Source organism: Cynocephalus volans, chromosome 8 (genome assembly GCF_027409185.1).
Source record: "Cynocephalus volans isolate mCynVol1 chromosome 8, mCynVol1.pri, whole genome shotgun sequence".
Taxonomy (NCBI): domain Eukaryota; kingdom Metazoa; phylum Chordata; class Mammalia; order Dermoptera; family Cynocephalidae; genus Cynocephalus; species Cynocephalus volans.
Window position 1 is genome coordinate 134,762,239 of NC_084467.1, and position 25,978 is coordinate 134,788,216.

The 25,978-nt window shown below is 32.9% G+C and overlaps 2 protein-coding genes across 4 annotated transcripts in view; one reads left to right on the plus strand and one right to left on the minus strand.

The window, feature by feature from the left end:
- RALGPS2 (Ral GEF with PH domain and SH3 binding motif 2) overlaps positions 1-25,978 on the plus strand; it is a 150,626-nt gene that overhangs the window by 81,077 nt on the left and 43,571 nt on the right. For all 3 annotated transcript variants that reach the window (XM_063103892.1, XM_063103894.1, XM_063103893.1), the window contains exon 8: positions 1,652-1,778. In XM_063103892.1, the coding sequence (XP_062959962.1) occupies positions 1,652-1,778 (127 nt within the window). The remainder of the gene's footprint in view (positions 1-1,651; positions 1,779-25,978) is intronic.
- Positions 11,466-24,532, minus strand: ANGPTL1 (angiopoietin like 1). The gene is made up of 4 exons (XM_063106973.1): positions 23,710-24,532; positions 14,900-15,093; positions 13,176-13,446; positions 11,466-11,653 (listed from the first exon to the last, which is right to left on the minus strand). Exons 1-4 carry the CDS (start codon positions 24,530-24,532, stop codon positions 11,466-11,468), a joined length of 1,476 nt encoding a protein of 491 aa, XP_062963043.1.

Below are 25,978 nucleotides of genomic sequence, written 5' to 3' on the forward strand. Positions count from 1 at the left end.
CCGCAGATTGAATCTTTTTACTCTGATTATTGATTTATTATGAAAATTGTATAATATGTTATTTTTATACATATTAGACCATATGGTTCTTTATACAACAGTTTTGTGTTTCAGATGTGGCAATATCAGTTATGAGTTCCAAGTAATTTGTTTCTTTTGATACTGTACCAAAGTTTGTTGTTGTTGTTTTGACAGCTGGCCAGTACTGGAATCTGAACCCATGACCTTGGAGTTTTAAGGCTGTGCTCTAACCAACTGAACTAACCGGCCAACCCTGTACCAAAGTTTTTGAATGACTGACTTAACAATAAATTTATTCTTTTTTTCTTATCTCTACAGTATCACATAACTATGTTTTACATATCCAAATTCTTTTTTAATGTGAAAGAAAAAGGGGTGGTTAGATTTACAGGTAGCAAGCAGAGATGTGTACCTAATTTTGAAAATGCCAATCAACTGTGTTGAAGTGTGGCTGGGGGAAGAATGTAAAACCACTATTTTAGTCCAATCTATCTATCTAAAACATTAAAGCAAAGGACTCCTGGAAATCTTATTATAAAGTGGGAAGGATACTGTTCAGACATTTTTCTAATAGAGTGCAGATTATCTTCAGATAGTCTTTGCATCTTTGAGCCTGTGAAAAATAGATCCTAACTGTAATACTAGACAGAGTAGTGGATTAGGTGTCAGAATACTCATTATCTCCAGAACCAGACTATGAGACCCCTGAAACACAAGGACATACATCTTTGTGAGTGAGTGAGTAACTGAGAGTATTAATATATTCTCCTGCTTGCTAACCCTGTGACTGAGTTTGAATCTCAGTCTCCTCATCTCTAAATTACTGCTCATGCTTTCCTGTTAACTTCATATGTTTAAAGAAAAAAATGTTTTCTACATTCTTTGGAATGATTCAGAAAAATATTTCCTGAAGCTTTTAGTTAATATCATTGTGGAAGACTGAACTTGCTTTTCTTTTACTCCCCTTGATTATCTGTGTTGATCTTAAAGGGCACTCAGTCCAAACTTACCCCCCAAGCCTCTCAAAACAATATCTTTTAGTTGTGCTATATGTATTATAGCACTTATCAAAGAGATCAAAAAGAAAATGTCTTGTCAGAAGTCCAAAAATGTAGGGAATTGCAGGATTTTACAGTTACTGTTAGGACTAACCATGATTAGATGTGTCAAGAAAAATTGTTACTTAAATCACAGAATTTGGTATTTATTTCTTAATGATTATGCAAGAATGATTTTTATCTTTGAGGAGTCAGGGGACTGTCAATTAAAATATTTGGGCATTTAAGCTGAGTATGAAGATATAGTTTTAAATTAGGAAAGTGATCAATAAAGATTACTTAATCACTTAAAATAGTAAAGATGAGAAATAATGTATCATAATTTACCACTTAGTAAGTTAATTTTACATACATACAAAGGATATTATAATTTACAAATAATGACTTTGGGTTGGTATCTTAATAGACATGTCAGATTTTGTTTTATTTATATACTACCAAAATATAATTAAAAGAAGGTATAACTTTAAGGTTAAAAATCCAGATTTACAATAAGTACAACTTCAATTCAGGTTTTTGCTACAATAAGATGGGATTTGTAAATAACTTAGGCTTTTCTGTTTGTTTTTTAGTTATTAAGTCGAAAAGACAAAACTACATTTGAAAAATTAGAATATGTAATGAGTAAAGAAGATAACTACAAAAGACTCAGAGACTATATAAGTAGCTTAAAGATGACACCTTGCATTCCCTATTTAGGTGAGTTATGTCACTGTTTGTTATTCCTAGTTATTGCTCTTCCTTCATCAGTAATTTATATGAAGTTCAAGGTATTTTTAAAGTGTTTCTATCCTTTTTGTAAATACTACAAGATTGCTAAGCTGAAAAAATTGACTAAAGGAAGTTGCCACCTTATTATCTGGAATGTTTTTCATATTAAATTAGCCTTTTGCCTTTAAGGTTTTTCATCAACTGTTAACGTTTGCTTAGATGGACCGTATGGTAAAATAATGTTTTAGCTGTTTTTGGAATGCTTTCAAAGAATGAAACAGTAGTTTGTAATGAAATTTAATACATTAACTAAAAAGAAATTGATAAAGTTCTTACATAGTTGGCAGATATTTTAATATGAATTCTGAAGAGTAGTCTCAATGAATATTGGTATTATTGTTTACCTGGATGAAAAGAGTTGGTTAGCTGTGGAAATTCAGCTTATTACTGAGACAGTTCTATACTTTATATATCATTCATCTAAGAATTTGTCTTTTTATCATATATCTTAACAGTGTTTGTAAATACCAACAAGTATTTAAACAATAACAGTATAAGACTATTTTCAACAAAATATGAATAATGCTTTATTAGGTGTTCGGATGAAAAGAAGTCCCAAATTAAATTGTCCTTTTTAATATGTATTTAAATTAAATATACAAAAAATTCTTTATATGGTATATACTTGGCATGCATTAAAAGAAATTGATTTGATCCTACGTAGAGAGTAATCAAATGACAAACATTTGTCTGTTCCTAATATTTCCTCCATCTCCCCCCAATCTCTACTGTCTTTTATGTAGCTACTCATACTGGATTTCAGGATAGCTATTTCTGAGAGTAATTGAAAGTCTGTTATTTGTTTAGGAGACTCCACAGTGTCACCTTTGAAGTCTTTATAGTACCAGTGACTAGAATACAAAGTAGAGACAAAGGCAGTTGATACATGCCCATTCAGCTGCAGTAGAGCATCAGCCTGAGTTTCACAGAGAAGAGCTGAGCTCATTAGAATATTGTGGGACATCTTGGGATTCCAGTGGGAATGAGAGCATGTGCACCCTGTGTTGAAGGCAGAATGCCCCTACGCACAGTATAGTTGAGAACCACTACATACCAGCATACTGTGTCCTACCTCTATGATAAACCATTCAGGACCATAGTAAACATGACTCCGTCAGAAAGGCTCTAAGCTGTATATTAGGAGAAAGACATTTTGTATGTGCTCCACATTTTATTGTAGCCTTGGCTGTGCCCATACTTGAAAATGTAATTGGGGGAGAGGAATAGAGGATTTTTTTAAATCTTCATAATCCACAAGAGCATAAGTCTTTTAAAGCATAAAGAACGTTAGACTGAGAACTGGCAGTCCTCAAATCTAAAATGGCTATATTGTACTAACTTTTCAAGGCATTGAATTGTCTTCTTTGAGCCTTGTTCACTTACCCTAGAAATAGCATTCATAGGATTAGAATCAAGTTCTTTTTAGGCTGGATGAGACCATAGTAATGTCTTCCAATTCACTTATTTCACAGTTGAGAAAACCAACATCCAGAAAGGTAGAAGATGTGACTCATAGTCGTAAAACCTAGGTACTAACAAATGCGCAATCTAAAGTCTTGACCTAGCATGTTCCAGTTACACTTGCTAAACTCTTAAAATTTATTGACTCTATGATTGCCTTTTTTCGCACTGAAATATATTTTTCTCAAACTAAATTCCGTAATTTGTATCTCCTAGAAAAGAAAATTATTTTCTAACAGAAATGAGAAAACGACAAAATAATATGAATCTTTATGCTGTGATTTCTGGTTTGGGGGTCTTTGTTTTATATTTTTCCACAATGGAGACTTCGGGACAGGATTTGAAGCTCTGTGTGTGTATGTGTATGTATGCACACTAATATACACGCATGCGCACCCTCGTGTACATTAAGTGAGAAAGAAGGGGTGGAAACCACTAACAAAGTTGGAATTGAGTGGAATCTGGAAAGGTTTTCTATTAGAAAATATATACCTCTTCTCTCCCAGCCTTGGTACTTGAAACAAACAGTAATTATTCCATTGAAGTTCAGCTGTTAATTTGGAGAAAATATTAGAACCGTTATCTTTCCTGTATCTTCAGTTTGGTCTCCGGTGACTCTTTTTTTTTTTTTTTTTTTTTTTTGTCTTTTTCATGACCGGCAGCCAGCCAGTGAGTGCACCGGCCAGTCCTATATAGGATCCGAACCCGCGATGGGAGCGTTGCTGCGCTCCCAGCGCCGCACTCTCCCGAGTGCGCCACGGGCTCGGCCCTCCGGTGACTCTTTAATTGCCTTTCATTTTATATGTTCTCATGACCTGGACTCTTACATCTCACTATCGCTATGTAGTTCTTCACTTTATACTTAAGCCAATTAAAAAGAGCCCTATTCTTGCTGTTTTCTTTTGCTCAGCACAATAAGATCACCACTGACTTCCTACTTGAAATGTTTAATAAGGTATTTATTTCTCAAGCCTCATCTTAATTTTGTGAGAGTTGATGGTAGTTATTTCTCCTTCTTAAAATTCTCCACAAGTTACACAAGTTCCTCTTGGTTTGCCTTCTACATTTCTGCCTTTTGTTTTATTGGCTCCTCTGCCTTTCTTGTAAATGTTTCAGTCCACCTCTTTTCTTACTCTGTGCACTCATTTGGAGTGGTCTTATTCAGGTTTTTTCCATATGTTGCTTGATGACTCCCAAATCTAGACTAGACCTGTATCTCTGTCTACTTAATTCTTGGGGCCTCATAATATTTTAGATACTAAAATACTGATTGATTGAATGAGGTATCTGTAGGTAACTCCAACATGTCCAGAAGTGAATTCATCATCTTTCACCCTTCCTTCAAACTTGATCCGCATCTTACTGCCTGGCTTAGTCTACCAGTGATCACATCAGTGTAGCATTATCTTCACTGCTGCACTGCCATACAAACCTGGGGTTTTACTGCATTTCTCTTTCCCCTCTACTTCTCGTATTCTCTAGTAAAATGAGATGCGTGTGTCCAAGGGTTATCAAAGAATTAGAAACCAAAAGGGAAAAAATGGCTAAGAACTTAAGACATTATCTACAAAGTTTTATATATTGGTATTTCTTGTACAGTTCATCCCTATACTTTTATGTAAAGAAGCATCTAGATTGTGAGATGATTGTGGACCATTTGGCATAAACAGAAGGTAGACTTGGGAAAGGAAAATGAAACATTTGTCAGATAAGCTATCATGACTTAGTTTAGTTTCTAGCCTGAAAATCATTCTTTCAATGTAGTGACAGTTTTGTTTTATAGCAAACCTTGAGATTTCATGTACTAAATCTATTAAAATGTACATGGTTTTCCTAAGAAAATGCGAAGCACATCTATTATACAACTTTTTGACTGCTTGATTTACATCACATACAGATGGTTCGTTATTTTTATTCCTGATCTTCAATACTGAAGTGTGGTAGAGAATGAAGATTTAACTATAATTTATATCCTGTTAATATTTACTATATTTTTGTTCTAATTTAAAATTAATTAGGTCATGATTTTAAATTTAACTTGTCTTGATTTCAGAATCCTTTCCCATTCATATTAAACTAGGCCTAGTACAATTGCCAAAAACATCAGCATTTATAAAATGCTATACATTTGATAGGACAGAACTGGCCCTGAAGACATTTGTAAGGTAATACTCATTATGTAAATTATTGGCTTCATGTAACTATTTCTCTTCAAGTATACATAATTTGCATAAAACTACCCTTATCCATTATGTTTGCAGAGGTTCTTATGGGAAGAATATATCAACCAAAAGAATCTATATTGCATAGAGAAAAGGTAAAGGCTAATCATCTGTTTCTTAACATGAGAGATGTGGTCCAAACTAAGTGTTTTTTCCCCTAAAAATAATGATCAAAACCAACCATTCTTTGTGAATCATTTAAAAAAAGGAGGGTAAGAGTTTATTTTGATACTGCCAAATTGATCTGTAATTCAATGTGGATTAAATTATAAGAAGTAGGAAATGTTTTCTTGGCATTTAACCCATCATCACTTGAAAAATTGTCTTTTCTGTTGGTTTTCATTCAAGGTCAAAATTAGTCAGCCTGGACTACATGGTGAAAAATTCTTAGAATAAAGATACATTTTGTCTAGAGAAGAAAAGTTTGGCAAATCTCAAGGAAAAAATTGTTTAATATGAGAATTATTGCTTTAAATCTGAAAATCATTAACAGCATTCATTTGTTCTTGTCTTTGGGGAACAATCTTAAGAGACTTGTTGAAGAATTTGGCATGGGAAGTTTTGCTTTGCTGCAGAGAGAGAAAACTAGAACATTGTACAAAAATAATTTAGTTGTATGAAACATGATAAATATACTTTCATGTGCACTTTCTAAGCGTTGTCTCTACTTTATTCATATAATGGGAAGATGTAGTAGCTCAACCAGATTAGGATCCTTTCTGGGAAAGAAAGCATATTTTTAAAACTATGGAAATGAGTAAATTGTTGCCGTACTATATATTGCTTCCTATTAAGTAGAAGCGGAATGTTACAGAGTTGTTTTTGTAAAATCTCCAGCCCTTATGTGGGATATGAGTGCACTATTTTGGTATATCTAGATATGACTCCTTCTAACTCTTGTAGAGAGTGCTATCATCCCCTTCCCCGTTTAATTTTCAATTGGATATGTCAAGTTTTCATAAGAGGACTTTTTTTTTTTTTTTTTTTTTTTGAGAAAGGAAAGACTGTCCTTATATCCTTGTGTAATATAGTACCCCTTTCCCCCCACTCTCTGAAAAGCACCGTTTCCGGTATTTTCATTAATCTGTCTCCCCCTCAATGGAGTGTAAACCTTTATTTGTCTTGGTTTAAGGCTTTCTTCTTATTGCATCTAGAACAAAAGTAGGCACTTAATAAATATTTGTTGGTTCCACTAATTAATTAAATGATCCCTTTCTGGCTCTTCCCATTGATCCAGTAACATTGTTTTAATTATTGTTTAAATACAGTAAATTTATCTGTGTGGCATATTTGCACGAGTCACCTCCTTACTCACCCCCAATTTTTTTGGTGCCTTAGCTGGCAAACAATATTGGCTTAGCACTATGCTTTGTGCTAGATATATAGAAGGAAATGAATGGACTTTGTCCCTGCTTTTATGGAACTTAACATTTCTTTAATAACAAAGATTCAGGTTGATATTACCTCATGCATAGTATCTCCTGTTTCCTATGTCATGGAAGAGATGTGTATCGTTGCCTTGTGCCTTGCATTGGTAATGGTGTCCTCATCATAGTTAATTTAAATTTTAAAGCATACCTGAAAGTATAAGAATCTTCAGATTTTATCTGATCTTTTTTGTTTTTCAGTAGTTTTTGCATGTATTCAAATGTTGAATACTGATCTCTCGGTAGAATACAGTTCTTTAGTTTTATGAGTTTTAGAAACTTCTACTATTGATGTACAAATATTTTCAAAAATAATTTTTTATTCACATTTCTATTCAGATAATTTCAACAAAGTCCAAGGCTTTCTGCAGCTCTATGGGAATTAACAGAATATTTTCCTTTCCCTTTGACAGAACTTTACTTGATTAAGTACATAAAAGACTGTGGTACTGATCTCAAAAATGCCTTATGGTCAAAAAATGTCATTGTTTTTTAATATTTTAAGAATTTTATTCCATTTTCCTTTCTTTGTTTTGATTTGTAGATAATATGCACCATGGATTCCTTTGCCTTATTCTTTTGATTATATATTATATTCTAAAACAGCAATAAAGCATGTTTAGTCCATGTTCTTTTGGATCCTGAGAATGAGCTCTGACCAAATGGCAGCTAGCCCTAGCTTTTTCTTTAGCCAAAATTACATCCCCATTTTCCATTACCTCATTTATTTCCATTTTTATCCTCTCTTTTTTATGTATTTCAAATTTCTCTAATGTTCTTTATTGGTATATTTTCTGAAGTTTACATTAGACCAAAGACTTGAGATATAAAAGAGCTGGGGATGGGATTGCATTAATTTCATTCCCATGTTCATAGTTTTCTTTCTTTAAGAAACTTTATCTTTTTTAAAAAATAAGAGTAACAACTATATAGATATGCATGCCAGTCATAAACAGAATCAGATTCCTCCAGTTTCAACAGCTTTGCCAGTGGTGTTTCTATCATTTGTAATTTTTGAGCAAACCTTAACAGAAAAATAATTTTAACAGCTAACGTTTATTCAGCACTTAACCCCATATGCCCGATATAGTGCACTTTACATAAATTATCTAATATATAACAAAAGTTCTTTATAAGGTGGGTGGTATCATTCATATTTTACAGGGGAAGAAACTGTGGAAGGCAAATTAAGTTGACTTGCTATAAAAATTTGCATTATACCTGTTTCATTTATAGCTCAAAGAAAACGTTATGGATTACATTAAAATTTTAGGAATCTGTATTGAGGTTAAAATTTTGAGTTTATTCATCAGTCTTTTCTGTAATTATCTATATAATTACAACTTGATAACTGTTAACCCCACTGATAGAATTTAAAAGTGAGCTTATTTTTAGATGGTCTTTTTTTGGAGGGGTGGTCATAGTGTTGTAGGTGGAATGATTCTTTTCTTACTTGGTTATCTTTCACAGACACTAAAAAGACTAAAAACTTGTTAGAGTATAATAATCCTTAACTTACTATTAAGATTAATTTAAATATATATAACTCATACTACATTAGTAAAGATTTATAAGTAATTTAAAACATTTTTATGATTACACAAGTTTTTACAGGCTTACTATTACCAGTAGGTGTCCTAAGACATATAATGCTAAAAGAATTAATATTCTTATATCATGATTCAGATTTAAGTGAACATTAGACTGAAGAGTGATCTTTATACTCTACCAGGCTTGGAGCCTAAGGATAATCGCTTAATTGTAGAAATCTACTAAATTTCAAGTTGGTGTCTAATTTTGAATTATCCAAAATATCAAGTTTAAAAAATCTGCTTCAGAGAGGCCAAATGTCCTAGTCATTGATGGCCTCCCATTGTCTATAGAATATAGTCTTACTCTTTTGTAGGATAAACTTCATTGCATTTATTAATAATAACTAAGCATAAAGAATCCTTCTACAGACCAGCTCCAAGGCAAGGTTATAGTTTAATCTCACTGAAGGTAAGGAGCTACAGCATTTCACTTAAGAATCACTTAGGAATCTTTATTCCTAGGTAACCTGCAAAGTTATATAGCTCTTGGACCTTACCTACCAAGTGGGCTAACCTGAAAGAGACTCTGTTTAGGATGAAATTCCTACTGTGGTTATTCTTGCCTTAATTTTTTTTTTTTTTTTAATTGTACGGTCTAGGTTCTTAATTACCTGCTATAACAGCTGACATAGCTCTATTAGGTTTGAAGTGAAGATTGTGGATCAGTGTGATTTTATACCTGAAAACTTGGATGTTGTTTATTTTAACGCATTTATTGATCGTCTTCTCCATGTAAGGTGCCATGATTGGTATGAAAGAGAGTACATAGACGATTAGAAATAATACGATAGCTAAAATCTACTGAGTACTTACAGGTATCAGGCATTATTCTAAACATTTTACCTGTATTACCTCATTTGATCGTCACAGTAACCACATGAGTTAGGTACTGTTTTTATCCCCATTTTATAGATAAAGAAACTGAGATAGGAGTATATAAATTGCCCAAGGTAGCACAACTAGCAAATGGTAGAGCTGGGCCACAGATCCAAGCAGTTCTGAGTTTGGAGCCTACACTAACCATCATGTAGTATACAGCCTCTTATTAATCCCCAAGAATTCTTAAGCTCTCTAGGAACTGCAAAGCAGAGCCGTATCAGCTCTGTGAAGGAAAGTAGAATGGTCCCATTGGCTATGGCATTTTAGCATTCAGCCCAGTTTTCTAGTTTGTATGTTTAATGTTTTACATTATTCTAGTTTTAATAATATTCTTCTGTGAAAATTCTGTAAGATTGTTTTTGATATGGTTTTGGGTGTTTAATTGAAATGCTGTAGTTCTGTCAGTAAATGAGATGCCTTGGTAAAGTTTTATTCAGTTAAGATTTGGTTTAATAACTAGATTCATAATTCCTCCCGGAAATCTTGCAACAGATTTTTTTGTTTGTTTGTTTTTTGTTTTTGTTTTGTTTTGTTTTGTTTTTTGTTTTTGTTCTGAAGATAGTAGAGAGGGACCTCAAAACCATTTTAAGATGACCAGAGGTCAAATAAAACTTCCTTCAGAAGTTTTATTTTGAGATGTAGCAGATGAAAACTTTGGTCATGTTGATGGACTTGAATTGTTCAAATGATTGTCTTCAGATTAAACCACTCCTATGGACAGTTTGCCTCACACATTTTAGTTCTGGTTGGATTTTCTTTTTGCTTGAGCAAAAATCTAAAGAGATTTCTTTAAAATTTTAGCTTCTCTAATGAATTATGTGAAGGCCATCTCTAAGCCATGAATATAGTTCTGGAAGTTGTCCCAGAAGGTCACTAATAAAGTTATTGATTGCAAAGATAAATTAAAGACAATGTGAGGCTCAGTATTAGTCACACACACTGTAAAATGGAGTTAGCAGTTTGGACTAGCCAAGCCCTTATGGCTTCTGCTGTGAAGCTGTTGAATCCTCAGTATTGGAAAAACATCTCACAGTTCCCAGAAGTTGTTTTAGTCCCACCTGTAAATACACAGTAATGTTTATAAAGCTGTAAACATTAAAACATTACAAGCATCCAAGCTTTCTGACTTGAATAGCAGACAGGTTTTTTTAAAAATAGTAGGTATTAGTAAATTAGGAAAAAAAGGTATTAATAAGTACATTTAGAATTATAATTCAGATCTATAAAATCATTGGCACACTGTTCTGTATTTTTGTAATGTCAATATTTTGCTGATTTTATAACTACATAAAATGCATTTTAGGATATTTTGTTGTTTAGCATATTATATGAAGATAATACTGAGAAATTCATTTGTACATTTGTTTTTACTAATTGACCATTTAAATTATGCATGCATTATTTGTACATTTTCCATTTTAAAAAATTATATGTATTTTAATACTACGGATCATTTAATTCTTTTGGGAAAATTGGTGTAAAATATATTGGCAGGAATTCAGATTTATGATTACATGTGAAAGGCACAATTCCTTTCAAAATAACTTTTATTCAATGGAGAATATATTTTCTGTTGGCAAAACTAGAGGTTTCTCTCTAATTTCCTGTCTATATTTTTATAAATAAAATGTATTACTTGGCTAAAGTCTTAAAATTATTTTGTCATTGGAAGTTAGAGGAAACTCATAGTTTTTAAATAAATTGTTAAGAATCTTAAACATGTATTCAGTTTTTACTTAAAATAAAGCTAAGATTTGTTTTACATTGTGGCAAATATTTACATTTTAGAAAACAACTGCCTATATTTAGTCAATATAATTTTTAAAATAACTAGGATATGGATACAAATAATCTTCTGTGGTATATTGAAGGAAGGTGAAACTACATTCATAGATCCCCTTTTGTGGTTATAGTAAAAGTCATTTAAAAAACAATATGTGTAGAAATAAATTGTGCAAAATAATATACATGTAACATATACATTTTAAGGAACTGAAAAATAGAGTTCTTTGTCATTTAAATTGGAGACTGTCTTCAGTCAATAGGCTTGATCATCATCTGAACTGCTCTCAAGGAGTATGACCCGCCTCTGTATTCAGCCCAAAAAATTCCGTCTTGGTGCTTGCTTCTGTAATGGCCTCCTCTGTACCATACTCCATTTAAGTTAGAATGTGCACAGGCATTGTACCACCAGCCTCCTTTATGAAAATGGGCGCAGTTTCCTTTGAGGAAAAAATACAGATATCAAATTAAATTTTTTTTCTAAGTGTTGTACTCTGCAAAGCATCAAAAACATATTCTACCTTTGGAACAGTTTAATTTGAGTTTCCCTTACTAATTTTAGCTACTTTTATCTTAGCAGTTTTGTTTCTTCATTTATTCTATTGCTGTTGCATCAGCTACTTAAAAGATCACTTTAATTGCCCTTTTTAATCTTGCTGTTTGCTCGCCTTAATACATGCTTTTTTTAAAAAGAGATTTAATTTTCTAGGTAGCAGGATAAATAAAATGCAAGCAGTGTTTGTATGTGAGAGACATACAGAGGGAGAGATTGGGAAGGAAGGATATGGAGTTGCTGAAAAAGAGGGTAAAGTTTGGGGAAAATTTAATTCTTAAAATAAAATAGCAAAAAATAATATGAAAAGAAATGACACTACCAGTAATCAAATAGGTTCTGTAAATAAGGCATATGTAACAATCATGTCTCTCCTTTTTTCCCTCTTTTGTTGGTTTAAAATAGAGACCTGTGTGCTACTTGCCAAGATATAACTGAAGAGAAAAAAATTAATTTTCAGAGGAGATATCTCTTTATCAGGGCCAGAAACCTGGGTTAAAAGAGCAAAAGCATATATGAAAATTAAATTTAAAATTATATGGATGGTCTAATTAATTCTTTCTAAAGAAAATGTTAATTTCCTCTCTGAATCAAGATTTTTTGCTATTCCTATACCACATGCCACAGCCATCTTGCTGTTCCCATTAAGAAATGCTCTTATTCTGTTTATCCAGGTGGCTTGCCTTCTTTACGCCCTGCAGGTCTTCTCAAATGTTACCTTCTCACAATAGCCTTTCCTGGCCAACCCATATAAAATAGCACCCAACCCAGGCCCTGCTGTCCATCACTTTTTATTCCCTTATTTGGTTTTGTTTTCATTAGAGTACTTCTTGCAACCTAACAAATTATTTTGTCTCCTATTCCTAGAGAGTAAGCTCCAAATGGCAGGAACTTTGTTCTCTGCTGCATACCCAGCACCTACAATAGTGCCTGGCACATTGTAGGTGTCCAGTTAATATTTGCTATGAAATTGAGGCTTGAGTTTTATTTTCAGATGAATATGGGTTTTTTTGTTTGTTTGTTTGTTTTTTAAAAGATGACCGGTAAGATCTTAACCCTTGACTTGGTGTTGTCAGCACCACGCTCTCCCAAGTGAGCTAACCGGCCATCCCTATATAGGGATCCAAACCCGTGGCCTTGGTGTTATCAGCACCACACTCTCCCAAGTGAGCCACGGGCTGGCCCTCAGATGAACATGTTTTGTTTTTGTTTTTTTTCCCAAGAACCTTGATCTCCAGAGAGATCACACTTTGGTATTGCCTTATAGAAGAGTTCCTAAAATCTATGTCTTTGTGTGCAAAATGGCCTTTCTGAAAAGATTTTAATAACAAATGCTTTAATAACTAGGTTTTAGTTAATGCACAGAAAGTGGTTATTCTACAAAGAATGAAAGTTTTTTTCTTACGGACCTGCATACATATCTTTATCTCTGTCCAGAGTAGTGAATTGTTTACCATTATGCCACATCATAGAATCCCCTGCATTTCCCTGGTAAGTTCCCAGGCGCAGTCTGTAGAATTCACTTTCAGATTCCAGACGAAAGCTGCTATATTCTGCGTAGACTTTTTTGTCACTCCAGTCTTCTAATTCAATCAACAACTTATAATTATCTTGATTGCTAAGCACATAGATGTTTTCCAGTCCAAGCCAATATTCTCCACCAGTGTTTCCAAACCCTTTCTGTTAATAAACAAACATGAATGCTTAAATAAGTATAGAGATAGTAAACATTTTTATAAATAAGTTTTAAACATCTGATAGCATAAAGATATTGGCCATTTAAGTGATAATGTGAACTTCCATTTTAGTTTATCACTTGATTTTTATAAGCCCCGCATTGTCATTTTGTTTTGTTTTGCTTTCTCTTAATGTCAGTATTTATTTGTATAGCTAGCGTCAAACCCTACAAATAAGTCAAAGGCAAATGAGAACAAAATTTATTCATAGCTTCTAAAAAGATTAACTAGTAAACTACCCAGATCCTTAGAAAGGGTTCCTGATTTCTCTTATATTCATCGAAAGAGCCAAAATTTTTTTTTCTGGAAGTATTTGAATACTATTCTCACCATAGTCACATAAAAAGGATATCTAACATTATTACGATCATTCATAAGAATAATAGCATATGTTTTAGAACAAATTTTCTTCTTCAGTTCTAAGTAAAATTAATAAATTTAGGAAGATCAAGTAGTAATCTTCAAAGTTTTCCCCTTTGAAAAAGTGTAGAGTTTGAAAAAAATGAGTCAATTTACTGTTCTATTTCAATAAGCACTTGACGTTGCAGGTATGCAGCAAAATAGATTTGTTAAACCTGATCTAAACACTTTAAATGTTATCTTCAAGAAGGTTGTGTTACAGGATTTTTTTTTCCCCTCTCATTTGTGATAGTACTTTTTGAGAAATTTACACAGCTTCTGACATGGATATATTAATGTCTCACATTTAGCTGCCAGTAAAATTTCACCTAAGAGTGAGTAATCAAATGTTACTTCCCAGTTTTGAGTGGAGAATTAACCATCTAGAAAATATAATCTGTCCTATTTGACATCCTTAAACTGAAGGTATGTGTGTACACACACACACCCTCCATTCATAAAATTACCATTGTGAACATCACAGTTATTAACAAACACCAGCTGCTTACATTTCCATAATCAATATCACATTATTCTGGCCCTATATGAAAATCTAGGTATACTGTCTTATCCCAACAACACCAGTGTCTAGTGTCATAAACTTAAAACATGGTGGAATGATAATTACCTCTGATAATCATTCCAAGAAAAGGGTCATTTTTTGTGAAATCCTGTACTTTATATTATTGCTTAAATATATTTGTTGGTACAAATGTGGTCAAAAAAGCAATTGTCTTCTTTGGAAATAGAGTTAGGAGCAATCTTTGCAAAGTATTAAGTATAAATTATCCATTTTAAAGTATATATCTGTTCAATTTCCTTTTTGCATTTTAATTTTGACTTTAAAACCAGAGGTGAAAGTCATCTTTTTGACATATATAGATAATGAAAAACATGTGGATAGGTATTTTTTCACTGTGTATCTTGTTTATTACACTGAATGGCCACTGTTGCAAGAGCTGCTTTGTTCTACTTCTAGATCTGAATCACTGATTTACCTTATAATTTTCCCAATTTCTGAAGAAGTTGACAGAGCCATCTGTTCTTTTCTGAATAACGGTCCAACCCCCAGGATCCAGACTGTTCTCACACCATAACTGCATTGGTCCATTACTGTTTTCGGGTTTTATCATATAAATCCCACTGACTGAATGCCCAGCCCTTTTTGCTTGCTGACAGTCTTTGAATGGTCCTGTAATTTAAATTATTATTAATTACCAGTAAATTTAATATGAAAAGAGACATATTAAAATAGTTTTAAATCAAGATTCTTACCTTTGTGTCTTTCTTTATAGATACCATTTTTATCTATTGTATACACAATACTATAAAAGTTAAAGAAACTAAAAAGGTTACTCCAGTCTCACTATCCAGAACATTAACTTGTTTTGTTTTCTACTGTTTTTATCTTTGTCCATATATACTACATGTATTTTTATATTGTTATAATCCTAACACACATAGAAAATTGGATTCTTTTTATTTTAATAAACACTTCTGTGGAGCTACAGTTGCCATTCTAGCACTGATAGTAGTTGCATAATAGTCCTTGGCATTGATACATTAATACTTATTCCTCTGTTATTGGACATTGATGTTTTAAATATCAGTTTTGCTATCATAAAACTGCACAAAGTATCTTTATTTTTATTGGTTTCATTTTTTTCATATTTACTTATAAAAATGGTGAAGGACTGATCAACTGGATCAAGGCAGGGTATTGACACTTTTATGGCTCTTCATAGTGCCCAATTAACCGTTTCTGAAATTTTATTTCAGTGGAATGTATTAGTCTCTTAAGATAACTCAATGGGGTACCATGGCCAAAAAAGTTTTAGAAATGCTAAATATGTTTCCCTCTGGAAACTCACAGTGTACATTTACATGTTAAACTGAGAATCCCTGAAGTAAATAAACCAGAATTTCTCAAACTTAAGAATCTTAAATTTCCCCCTGCCTTGTACAACACTTATTAACAGCCCATAAGAATGTATTTCTGGAATGTTGGCTTAAATGCCTTTTTAAAGAGTTGTATCAATTTATATGACTAATAGTAATTTTTTAATTTAATCTGCACAGTGACCCTGTGATTGACAGATGTTCTACAGATAGAACAGTTTTTAGAAGTCATGTATTTTAGAAGGTGGTAAACTCTAAATTTAAACCCATTCTTTCTAATCCCAGAGTTCACGCTCTGAACTGCTATACTGCATTCGCCCTCGTGTTATTTCATAGTTGTAAGTATTCTCTCTCTACTTTTAATCCACTAATAAGTTCTTCAAGATATTTTGACTCTACAACTTGTGATTTGTACACTTTTGCCATCTAGACAAAGATGGCTTCTAGTTTTACTGAACATTCTTCAGTTTCACCCTTCTCCAGTGTTTTGAGCCTTTGTTATTTTAGAAGCATGCAAAAAAATGTTAAGTGAGAAATAAGAATTACCCTAAAGATCTATTCAGTTGCCAAATTTTATATTTTACTAGAAACTTTAAAATTCAGACATGCATAATTTTTAGAAATTATGTAGAAATAGAGTTAAGTTCTTGTAGGAAATTCTGTACTATAAGGATAATAGGATTGTTGAAGTTTTGAGAAATGTGTTATCAATACTGTGCCAAGTATATACGGTGTCCTTATTGGGCCTTATTGGGAAAGAATTTATCTCATTAAATAGTTATACAGCTATATCATTAAAGGGATTCTTAGAGACCATGACCTCTTCCTTCTAGATTGCTCCTTGAGTACAGGTGCTATAGTGATATAATTTTAGTTAGATTTTAATTCTTAGTAGACTGTCAGTTATTTGTTAAATAAATGAATCAATTAATCTGCTTTCTCATTTTAAGTACGAGGAAATTGAAAGCCACACACAAAAATCAAGAGAACACCAGTTTCTCTAATCCAGGTCCAGACTTTTATTATGTTCTGTTGATATTTCTCTATCTTTCAAATTTTCAAATATTATGATACAATTTCCATAAGCACTACAAATTTGAGAAACTGGAAAGAATTTGAGAAACTGGAAAGACTTATGGTGTCTTTCTTGAGTTATATTTAGATGTTGTATTTTAGTTCTAGAGTTACAATTTGGTTATTTTTTATAGTTCTTATTTCGCTTCTGAGATTTTCTGTTTTGCATTCATTATGAACATATTTTCCTTTAAGGCATTGAAGATAGCTATAATGACTAGTTTAAAATTCTCATTCTTACTGTTAGTTGGCTGAGGGTATTTATCATGAATGGATTTTTGGATTTTTTCTAAGGCATTTTATGTATCTACTGAGATAATGGGGTTTTCCTTTTTTTGTTTAATATAGTAAATTATGATGATTGTATTTTGAATCCTTATATTCTTGAGATAGATTCAACTTGGTCAAAGTATTCAGAGCCCTTAACACAATACTTAACGAAGTAATCATTATTAGTAACTCCTAGTTCCTTCTTTTTTCCTTCATTCTTCATCTTAACACACAGTTGTAGCTTATTTAATAAATATGTACTTATTTAATTAATAAATTTAATATGGCTAATCAGAGATGAATGTACAGCCTTTTCTACTGCAGAAAAGTAATATATTCCTAAAAAACCTCATGTTCTGCAAATTCATTTACTAAAAATAACAACTGATTTTAGCTGTTAACATACGTTGTATTCAGTGCAGTTACCTGTGGCACAAAACATTAATAGGCATAGGGAAAAATTCCATATGAACCAATATGACCTCTTTGCTTTACTGATATTATTTTTCTTTTTTACTTGTCATATATGAGCTGCTTCACATTATAGAAACATGCATTGTAGTCAAGTCAGAGAAGGGTAGAGAGGCTATATTTCAGCTAAGATGAAATTTACAGAATTTTAATTTCACATGTGGAATGAGATGGAAGGAAAAATGAAGTGTGACTCCCAGGTTCAAAGTAATCTCGTTATTTTGTGTAATGTGTGGTAGTGTTTCCGACAATGTATATGCAGTGTGTGCCTACTTAGGCACTCAGATATTTGTTGAACTAAATGGTTCTTGGTAGACGTGGTTTCCAGAATTTCATGAAGAGTCTTTTCTGCATCTGCTATAGGCTAGAAAGAGTGTTAGGCTCAAGGGATAGAGAGACAACCTGTAAGTCAAGTGGGAGGTGGGAGAACTGGCAAGAAAGAGAATTTCACTGCAGTATGGCAAGTGCTTTGACACAGTGACTAAGAAGTAGCTAACTGAGATTTTGGAGGGAAGAAACTGGTGTCTACATATATCAAGCTGAATTTTGAAGACTGACTAGGAGTTAGGCTGTTAGGGGCAGGGGGTATGATCAAGGCCACACATGGGTGACATGTTGAGGCATGGAGAAAGAAGAGCGCTTGCTCTTGTAGAGGCATTATAGAGGAGTTACTAGTTCTGAAATATAAATAGCTGAGGATGATACTTAGAGCTCTTGAGGTAGGCAGTAGGGCTTACCTCAACCAGTTGTTTGATTGCTTCAGTTTAAAAGTGCAGTCATGATGGTTATTTTCAAAGTTAGCCATTTTTTTCCCCAAGTTGTCACTTTCAGGGTAGTCAAGGATATCTGAGGAACATTGCTCTTGTTTTAAAACCTATTGATATTGTAGTTAATGTATCAAGTGGTTTTGTTGTAATACCCATAAATATTCTTCTCACTTCAGAAATTTGCAGATTTTATGCATGTCACCTTCGTATTGCTTATTCTGAGTGTCATCTTTGTAAATGTTTACTATATACTCACTTGAGTACAGTATTGACAGTTTACATTTTACATTTAAGTATATATTCAAAAGTTGGACTTTCATTGGGTTATTTAAATTGCTGTTAGAAACATCGAGGTTGACCAAAGCTATGTCAAATACCAGTTGTTCCATAAATCTAGACTCCTTTTCTGGGGTTTAATAGGCACTCATGTATTTAAGTGAATTGGAGAGTTCTAGGTTTTCTGAATCCAGCTTTGATTTGATAAGACTTTAATTTACACAAATTTAAGATTATTTTCAACTTTTTCTTTTTTTTTTAAAAAGATGACCAGTGAGGGGTTCTTAACCTTTGGCTTGGTGTTGTCAGAATCACGCTCAGCTAGTGAGCCAACCGACCATCCCTATATAGGATCCGAACCCCCGTGGCCTTGGTGTTATTAGCACTGCACTCTCCTGAGTGAGCCATGGGCCGGCCCCTCAACTTTAATTTTCAACCCAATTTTTTCAGTGGGCTTCGTGTTTACAGTTTGAATGTCTGTTAGACTTAGTTGATACAAAGACTTTGGAAAATTTAGTTGAAATCCTTTTCTAGAACATATGGATACAATTAGCAGTGCTTATAGCTACTATTTTCTCCTCAGTAAAGATAGTAAATACAGTCATCCCACTGTATGGGGGGTGGAGATTGGCTCCAGGACCATCCTCCGCATCCGAAAATCCTTGGGTGCTCAGGTACCTTGTGTAACATGGTGTAGTATTTGTATATAACCTACTCACATCTTCTCATGTACTTTAAATCATCTGTAGGTTACTTATAATACCTAATACAGTGTAAATGCTATGTAAATAGTTGTTATACTGTATTAATTTTTTGTTTGTATTATTTTTTATTGTTATATTGTTGCTTTTCTTTTTGTTGTTGTTGTTTTTGAGTATTTTCCATCTGTGGTTGGTTGAATCCATGGATGTGAAACCCACGAGTACAGAGGGCTGACTGTATCATAATCCAATATTTGTTTATATTTATTTTTGTAAATATGCCATTAACTTGTCTTAGCCTAGTGTATGCTGTTGATGTTCCAGAAACATTTTCTCATTATTACTTCCATATCTTATTTACTTTCTGCTCTGGAATTAGATTATAAGTTGTTCCTATATTAAATGTTTTACTGCTCTCTCTGTACCATCACGAACATTGTTTAATAGGAATTCTTAAATGACTGATAAAAAATTACCAGTTTTAACTTTCTGGTTTGCATATTATCAGAAATAAATTGATTGACATATGATTCAAGAATTTGTTCATAGTGATTTAAAGGGTATAGAATGGAAGTACCATTCTTTTAAAATAAGAATTTTATTAACCTTTTTCTTGCTTCGAATAATCTTGAAGTAGTCTTCATCTTCCGTGACATACGTTTGGATTCTTCTCAAAGCAGGAAACAGGAATTCTGTACATTGAATTTGAAGAACCAATCTCTTTCTTTTGTAGTGTATGTGATGATTAAAGTTTGTGTAGGGCTAACAAACTCCAATTAATAGATCTGATTCATAGAAAGAAAAATATTGACCAGCCATGCCACATTATTTCCCAAGATGTATTTTTCTTTGAGCCCATATTTTGAACAGAATAATGGGTTAAAAAGGAAAAAAGATTTCATACTTCGAATAGGACCTTTACTGGGAGCCATCTTTAACATACCTATCCTTTTTCTATAAAAGACAACTTTTTAATCACTTAGCAAATCACAAGGAAAATCTTCTTTGTTATAGGAGAAATGGAACAACAAAAAAAAACAATTTAAAGCTTTCAGATAATTAGTCAGCATGTAGAATCTTTTGAGAGGTAAACTTTTTTAATTGGGTTGTGAGTTAACTATAATATAAATATATTCAACAGCATTTCTGAAATGGGGAGTTTGGGGCAAATACTTTCCAAAGTGATAATAGAGTTTTTGTAGTGATAAGAATTACTTAGTTTGTTAATCTGTATTTTTAAACTGCAGTGAGCAACCCAAGCTTTTATTTTTTTAATTACTAAAGAATTTGTTAGTTTTTTTTATAACTGGTTAATACAGTCATATTCCAACAGCCCTTTTCTTAACCAGTCCTCTTTAGTTTTTTTGTTTTGCTTTAAGTGTTAATATAAGTATTCCACTGGAACAAATTGCACCTAAAAATTTTACTAATAGAGGAAGTATTATAAATAATTTTTAAAATTTAAATATTTGGTGATTTAAAATAAGCCTACCACTAAAAAATACATTTTTAGTTTCTAATGACTGCTTTTCAAGTTTAACCTTTCAACTTACCTTCTATGTCCCCAATATGGCAAGACACATAAAGGGAAGTGCACCCAAAAAAAAGGTAATAATTAATGGTAGACTATACCAAATCACAGATAAAGCATTTTCACATGCATTACCTTATCTGATCATCACAACAGACTTTTTTACCAAAGAGGTAGCTGGGCCTCAGAAAATCCTTGACAGAATCCAGGTTTCCTAATATTCAGATCTATGCTGTCACACACTGACTGCAAGGAACTTTCTCAACTAATTACACTTACCTATAAAGAAAGAAGTTTAAATAAGTATACTGTTTGTGAAAGTGTAGTGTTTTCTTTTGTAAAAGACTAACCCAAAATGCAGCCACTGAATAACATTAACAGATAAGAATTTTATTGATGGCAACTTGTCAGGTGTATAGTTAAGTTACATTCCCAAACATTTTGGTTTTTAAAATAGATGATGTTTCAGAAAAATGCTTTTTAACTAAAAAATTATTTCATTATTTTCTGTAAGTTCATGTTTGTTTTCTTTTTTTTTTTTTTTTTGTCATTTTTTCGTGACCGGCACTCAGCCAGTGAGTGCACCGGTCAGTCCTATATAGGATCCGAACCCTCGGCGGGAGCGTCGCCGCGCTCCCAGCGCAGCACTCCACCAAGTGCGCCACGGGCTCAGCCCCATGTTTGTTTTTTTGAGGTGCATTTTTCTTATAACCATTTAAAAAGAAAATATCAAATTGCCTGTCATTATAATACCTTTTAAAAAAAATTGTGGTAAAATATACATAGCATTTAATTTGCCATCTTAACCATTTTTAAGTGTACAGCTCAGTTGCATTAGTACATTCATGTTGTTGTGTGACTTCTTAAATTTTGTAAATGCAAATTGTCATGTATTTTCACATTATGCATTTAGACTTTAGAATGACCATGTGCCTTCATATAGAGTATCGTAATATGAATTTCTTGATTCCAGAAGCATACATAAGTACAGTAACTATCCATCTTTGCCCTTTTTGTGCAAGTGCCCAAACAGCTTTAGACATTTTTTTCAGAGAGCTATAAAAATAATAGCAAACAATTTAACACGTTATATAAAGATAATAAGCCAATTTATCGTTACTTATAATAATTTATATTTGGTAAGAATCACAGAGTATTAGAACTGGAAAGGGATATTAGAATTGTCCAGTCCTAAACCAATACTTTTATTGTACAAGTGAGAAAACAGAAGCAGACAGGCAAAGTCATTTATCCACAGTCATATAACAAAGGTAATGGCAGAACCAGGTTTTCTTAATTTTGTGCTCTTTTTCATGTATGTTCATTAGTATACTAATCAGTATAATGATTCTTATGTATAGCTAATAATGCCATTGAATTTGAGTTCAACATTTATAGAATAAAATAAATTAAAAGCTAGTGTTTACTTAAAACAACAAATAAATAATGAATAACAGAAAAAGTTACCCATCTATCCTTAATTTTACATTAAAGATTGGTTTATTGAGGATATTTATACCACTGTTTCATTACAGTAAAATATGTTTAAGGAGACTTTTGACATGATCCCTAACATGGGATTCAATTCTATAACATTAGATTTTTCTTATACTAAAGTTTAAAATATAATAAAACCAAGAACTTGTATGTGTCATTTTGTATAAGCATTTTCTTAGTTTGTCAGTGTATAAATATGTGAATAATCATTTCTGCTAGAATTGATGGTACCATCCACTTAAGATTCAGGGCCCACATAGAATATTCCATGGCAGTTTCTTCATTCTTGCATAATTGTACACCCCATCAATTAAAACAAAATTCACACTCCTCAATTATGTTTATTTATAAATTATATATACAGACTACTATGCTAATAAGTTATATACATTAAAAGCTTACACAAATTTTTTAAAACAATATCAACATTAAATAATTTTTTCCTATACCCAGTGGATTATATTGTACACATCTTCCCTTTGGAAATCAGAGGGCTTGAGGATATTAATAATGATCATTATTTACTTAATTTAATGATACTCTGGCCTATTCTACTGTAAGTTAGAACAGTATTAATCCAGTACGATAAAATGTATCAAAGTACTTTCATGAAGGTCTTTGTAATGACAACTTTGAGAAGCTCTATAAAAAATATTATCAAATTAGCTAACATTTATTTAGTTGCTGCAAATGAGATACAGTCTACAAGGAAGGAGCTTATAGTATTTTGGAAGGCATTTTATTTAGATGTACTATGTGTACATGTAAAGATAACCCATAATTTAAGAGGGAATATATGAAATATCATATGTACGTTACAGAGAGTAGAGATATTTGTGGAGAGGAACAATCACTTCAAGCCTGTAGGAGTCAACGAGGGCTTCAAGGAGGAGTTGCCATTTTACTTTATTTATTTATTTATTTGGTGAACCTTATAATTTGAATAGGCAGAAAGCATGGAAAATATTTAGGAGAAAATTAGTGGATTCATTGTATTGGAGATGGTTTTTGTGAAGGAAACTAATGGAAGGGAAGCTAGCAAAGTAGGCTTGTTTTGAGAAGGACATTATTCGTAGCCAGACTTAAGCAAATTGGACTTTTTCTGTTTGCAGTGGCAAACTACTGAGCAATTAGAGCTGGGAGAGGGGATGTATTATTTAAGTCCATTTCTTGATAATATTAATTTAAAAAACATAGAAATTTTAATGTACATGTGTAATAACATCACCAAAATGATTAATCATTTATTATGTGCATTGTTTCATAAACCATGAAACATATTAACCTCGTACTTCCATTTTTAACAGTAAGAGGTAACTCACCTTCATTGATGAAAGTTACAGGTGGTATCTTGAAAGGGCTTTTGGTGGGAGAAGTTGCCAGATCAGGTGGTGGCATTAAATCTCTAGGATAACCTGGATCTCTCTGTATCTCATTACCTCCCAGCAGACCAGGAGTATACTGATGACTGTTAGGAATATGTTGTGGCACCACCTGGACAAGAGGGGGAGACAGATGGGTGTCTTGTCGGGAAAATATCCTCAAGCACTGTTCTTCCAACAAAGTGATCATAACAGACTGGTTATTGACAAGATCAGTCAAGGAAGCATATTTGACCTCTAGTTCCCTGTACCTTGTTGCCATCTTCAACATTTCTGTGGTGACGTTGAGGATTTTATTTTCCAACTGGGAAAGTTCAAGTGAATTATCCCTCTTACGGATGATCTCATGTAATAGTTGCATATAGAGTTGAGTAACACGAGAGTTCATGTTACGGCTTTCTTTTCTCAGCAGCTTTACCTCATTTACAATGTTTCCGTCTACATCCACCACCAACTGCAGCACATCTATCTCCCGCTTCTGCCTGGAGAGCACATCCTTCAGGTTTTCAAGGTCCATCTTGGTGATCATGTCTTTAATGGTACCTGCATCTTGCCCTTTGGTGTTTACACAAACTGGCCCTGTTATTTTTTGTTCAGGTACCAGAAAGGTGTATGCACATTTCTTTGCTTCATCTTTACCATCAGTGGCACGAGGGTATCTCCTTTGGGTTATTTTTTTTATTTTGAACTGTCCTCCTCTGCAGTGTCCAATGCCCATTAGTAGGAAGAATAGCACACCTATGGTCCAGATAAAAGCCTTCATTTTGAAATGCGGTTGTACAACGATGTCTTTGTAAAAACAAATTAATGAAGGGAAAAAGTAAAAGGTACTCATGTTAATCTGCATTTAAAGTCAGTAATACAAAAAAGCATCTGAAGGACAAACTTAATATTTGTAGGTGTTAATAAATTAGGCCAGGATTAACTTTATTAATTTCTTAAATTCAATATTAAGTTTATAGTGCTTTGACATTTGTGTTAAGATTAGGTTTCAGAGAATAGCTCTTCAGCTACCACTTTATTGTAAGGTTTTTTGTTCCCCAGCTCAAAAGGCACACTGCTAGGTGCTGTTGGGGCTTTTGAGACCCTATAAGACCTCTCTTACCTTTAAGAAGTTCACTATCTTAAGACTTTGAAAATGGTACACAGTGTTTGAAAGGCATTAATGAAAACATTCTTGCCCACCTGGTATTTAATTTACAAAGTGACTTTACTAGCCAATGTTTTAGATTTATATTATGAAGTTTCAATTAAATTAGTCCTCTGTAATAAATATCAAGTCTTTTTTTAACCTATCAAAGGAACATTTTAGACAAATCTAAAAAGAATTTTAGCATTATGTTTTTGTTTTTTTTTTGTAATTTCTCCTTTTGACATTGGTGACAAGTTTAAAAATGGTAGAATGCTTAGTCATTTTTGTGGGTAATTGTGTTTCCTGAACTTTAATTATATATATGCTCTAAGCTTATAGATGATTCATCAGGTTCATTCTAACAGAGGTTCTACTGAACTGTATTATAGTAAAATGTTAATAATTTTTCACAACCATTACCAAGGAAAGAAACTTATCTGTAACTAAATATGAATGTTAGAGCTGTAAAATGCTTTAGAGACCATCTCATTCAAGAACATCTTTGTACCTGTGTGCATGTTGAAGGTCAAGGCTACACAAATATTAGAACCAGGTCTAGAACTTGGGTTCCCTGGCCCTCAGTCAGTATTTATAGCAGCGGCACATATGCTAAAATGTGTGCTTGGAATGTTTTGTTTTGCTGTAGCAGATGAGAAATATTTGTTCTTTATAGTATAGAAGCTAGAACACTAGAACTAGTTCCAAGAACCAGAATTTCTTCCTTTCTCTTTAGCTAGCTCCCAAAAGAATAACAGTAGTAGAATGGGTAAGATGTGTTCACTCCATCAGGTTCACTAGCAAGCTGCTATATTACAGCCCACTTTCCCACTCTTACAAATTTGATTCCTATCTTCTGTAGATACCCTAAGACAGAGCTTTTTAATCCAATTTTCCACCTAAATACTTGTTTCTTTATTTGAGTAACTAGGTCCCAAGTTGTTTGTGCCAACTATTAATAATAACAACACGGCAATAGCAGTAGTTAATATTATAGGCTGCTTGTTCAGTTCCAGATAGTGATTTAAGCCCTTTACATGTATTAAATCACTTACTTCTCACCACAGCCCTATGAGGAAG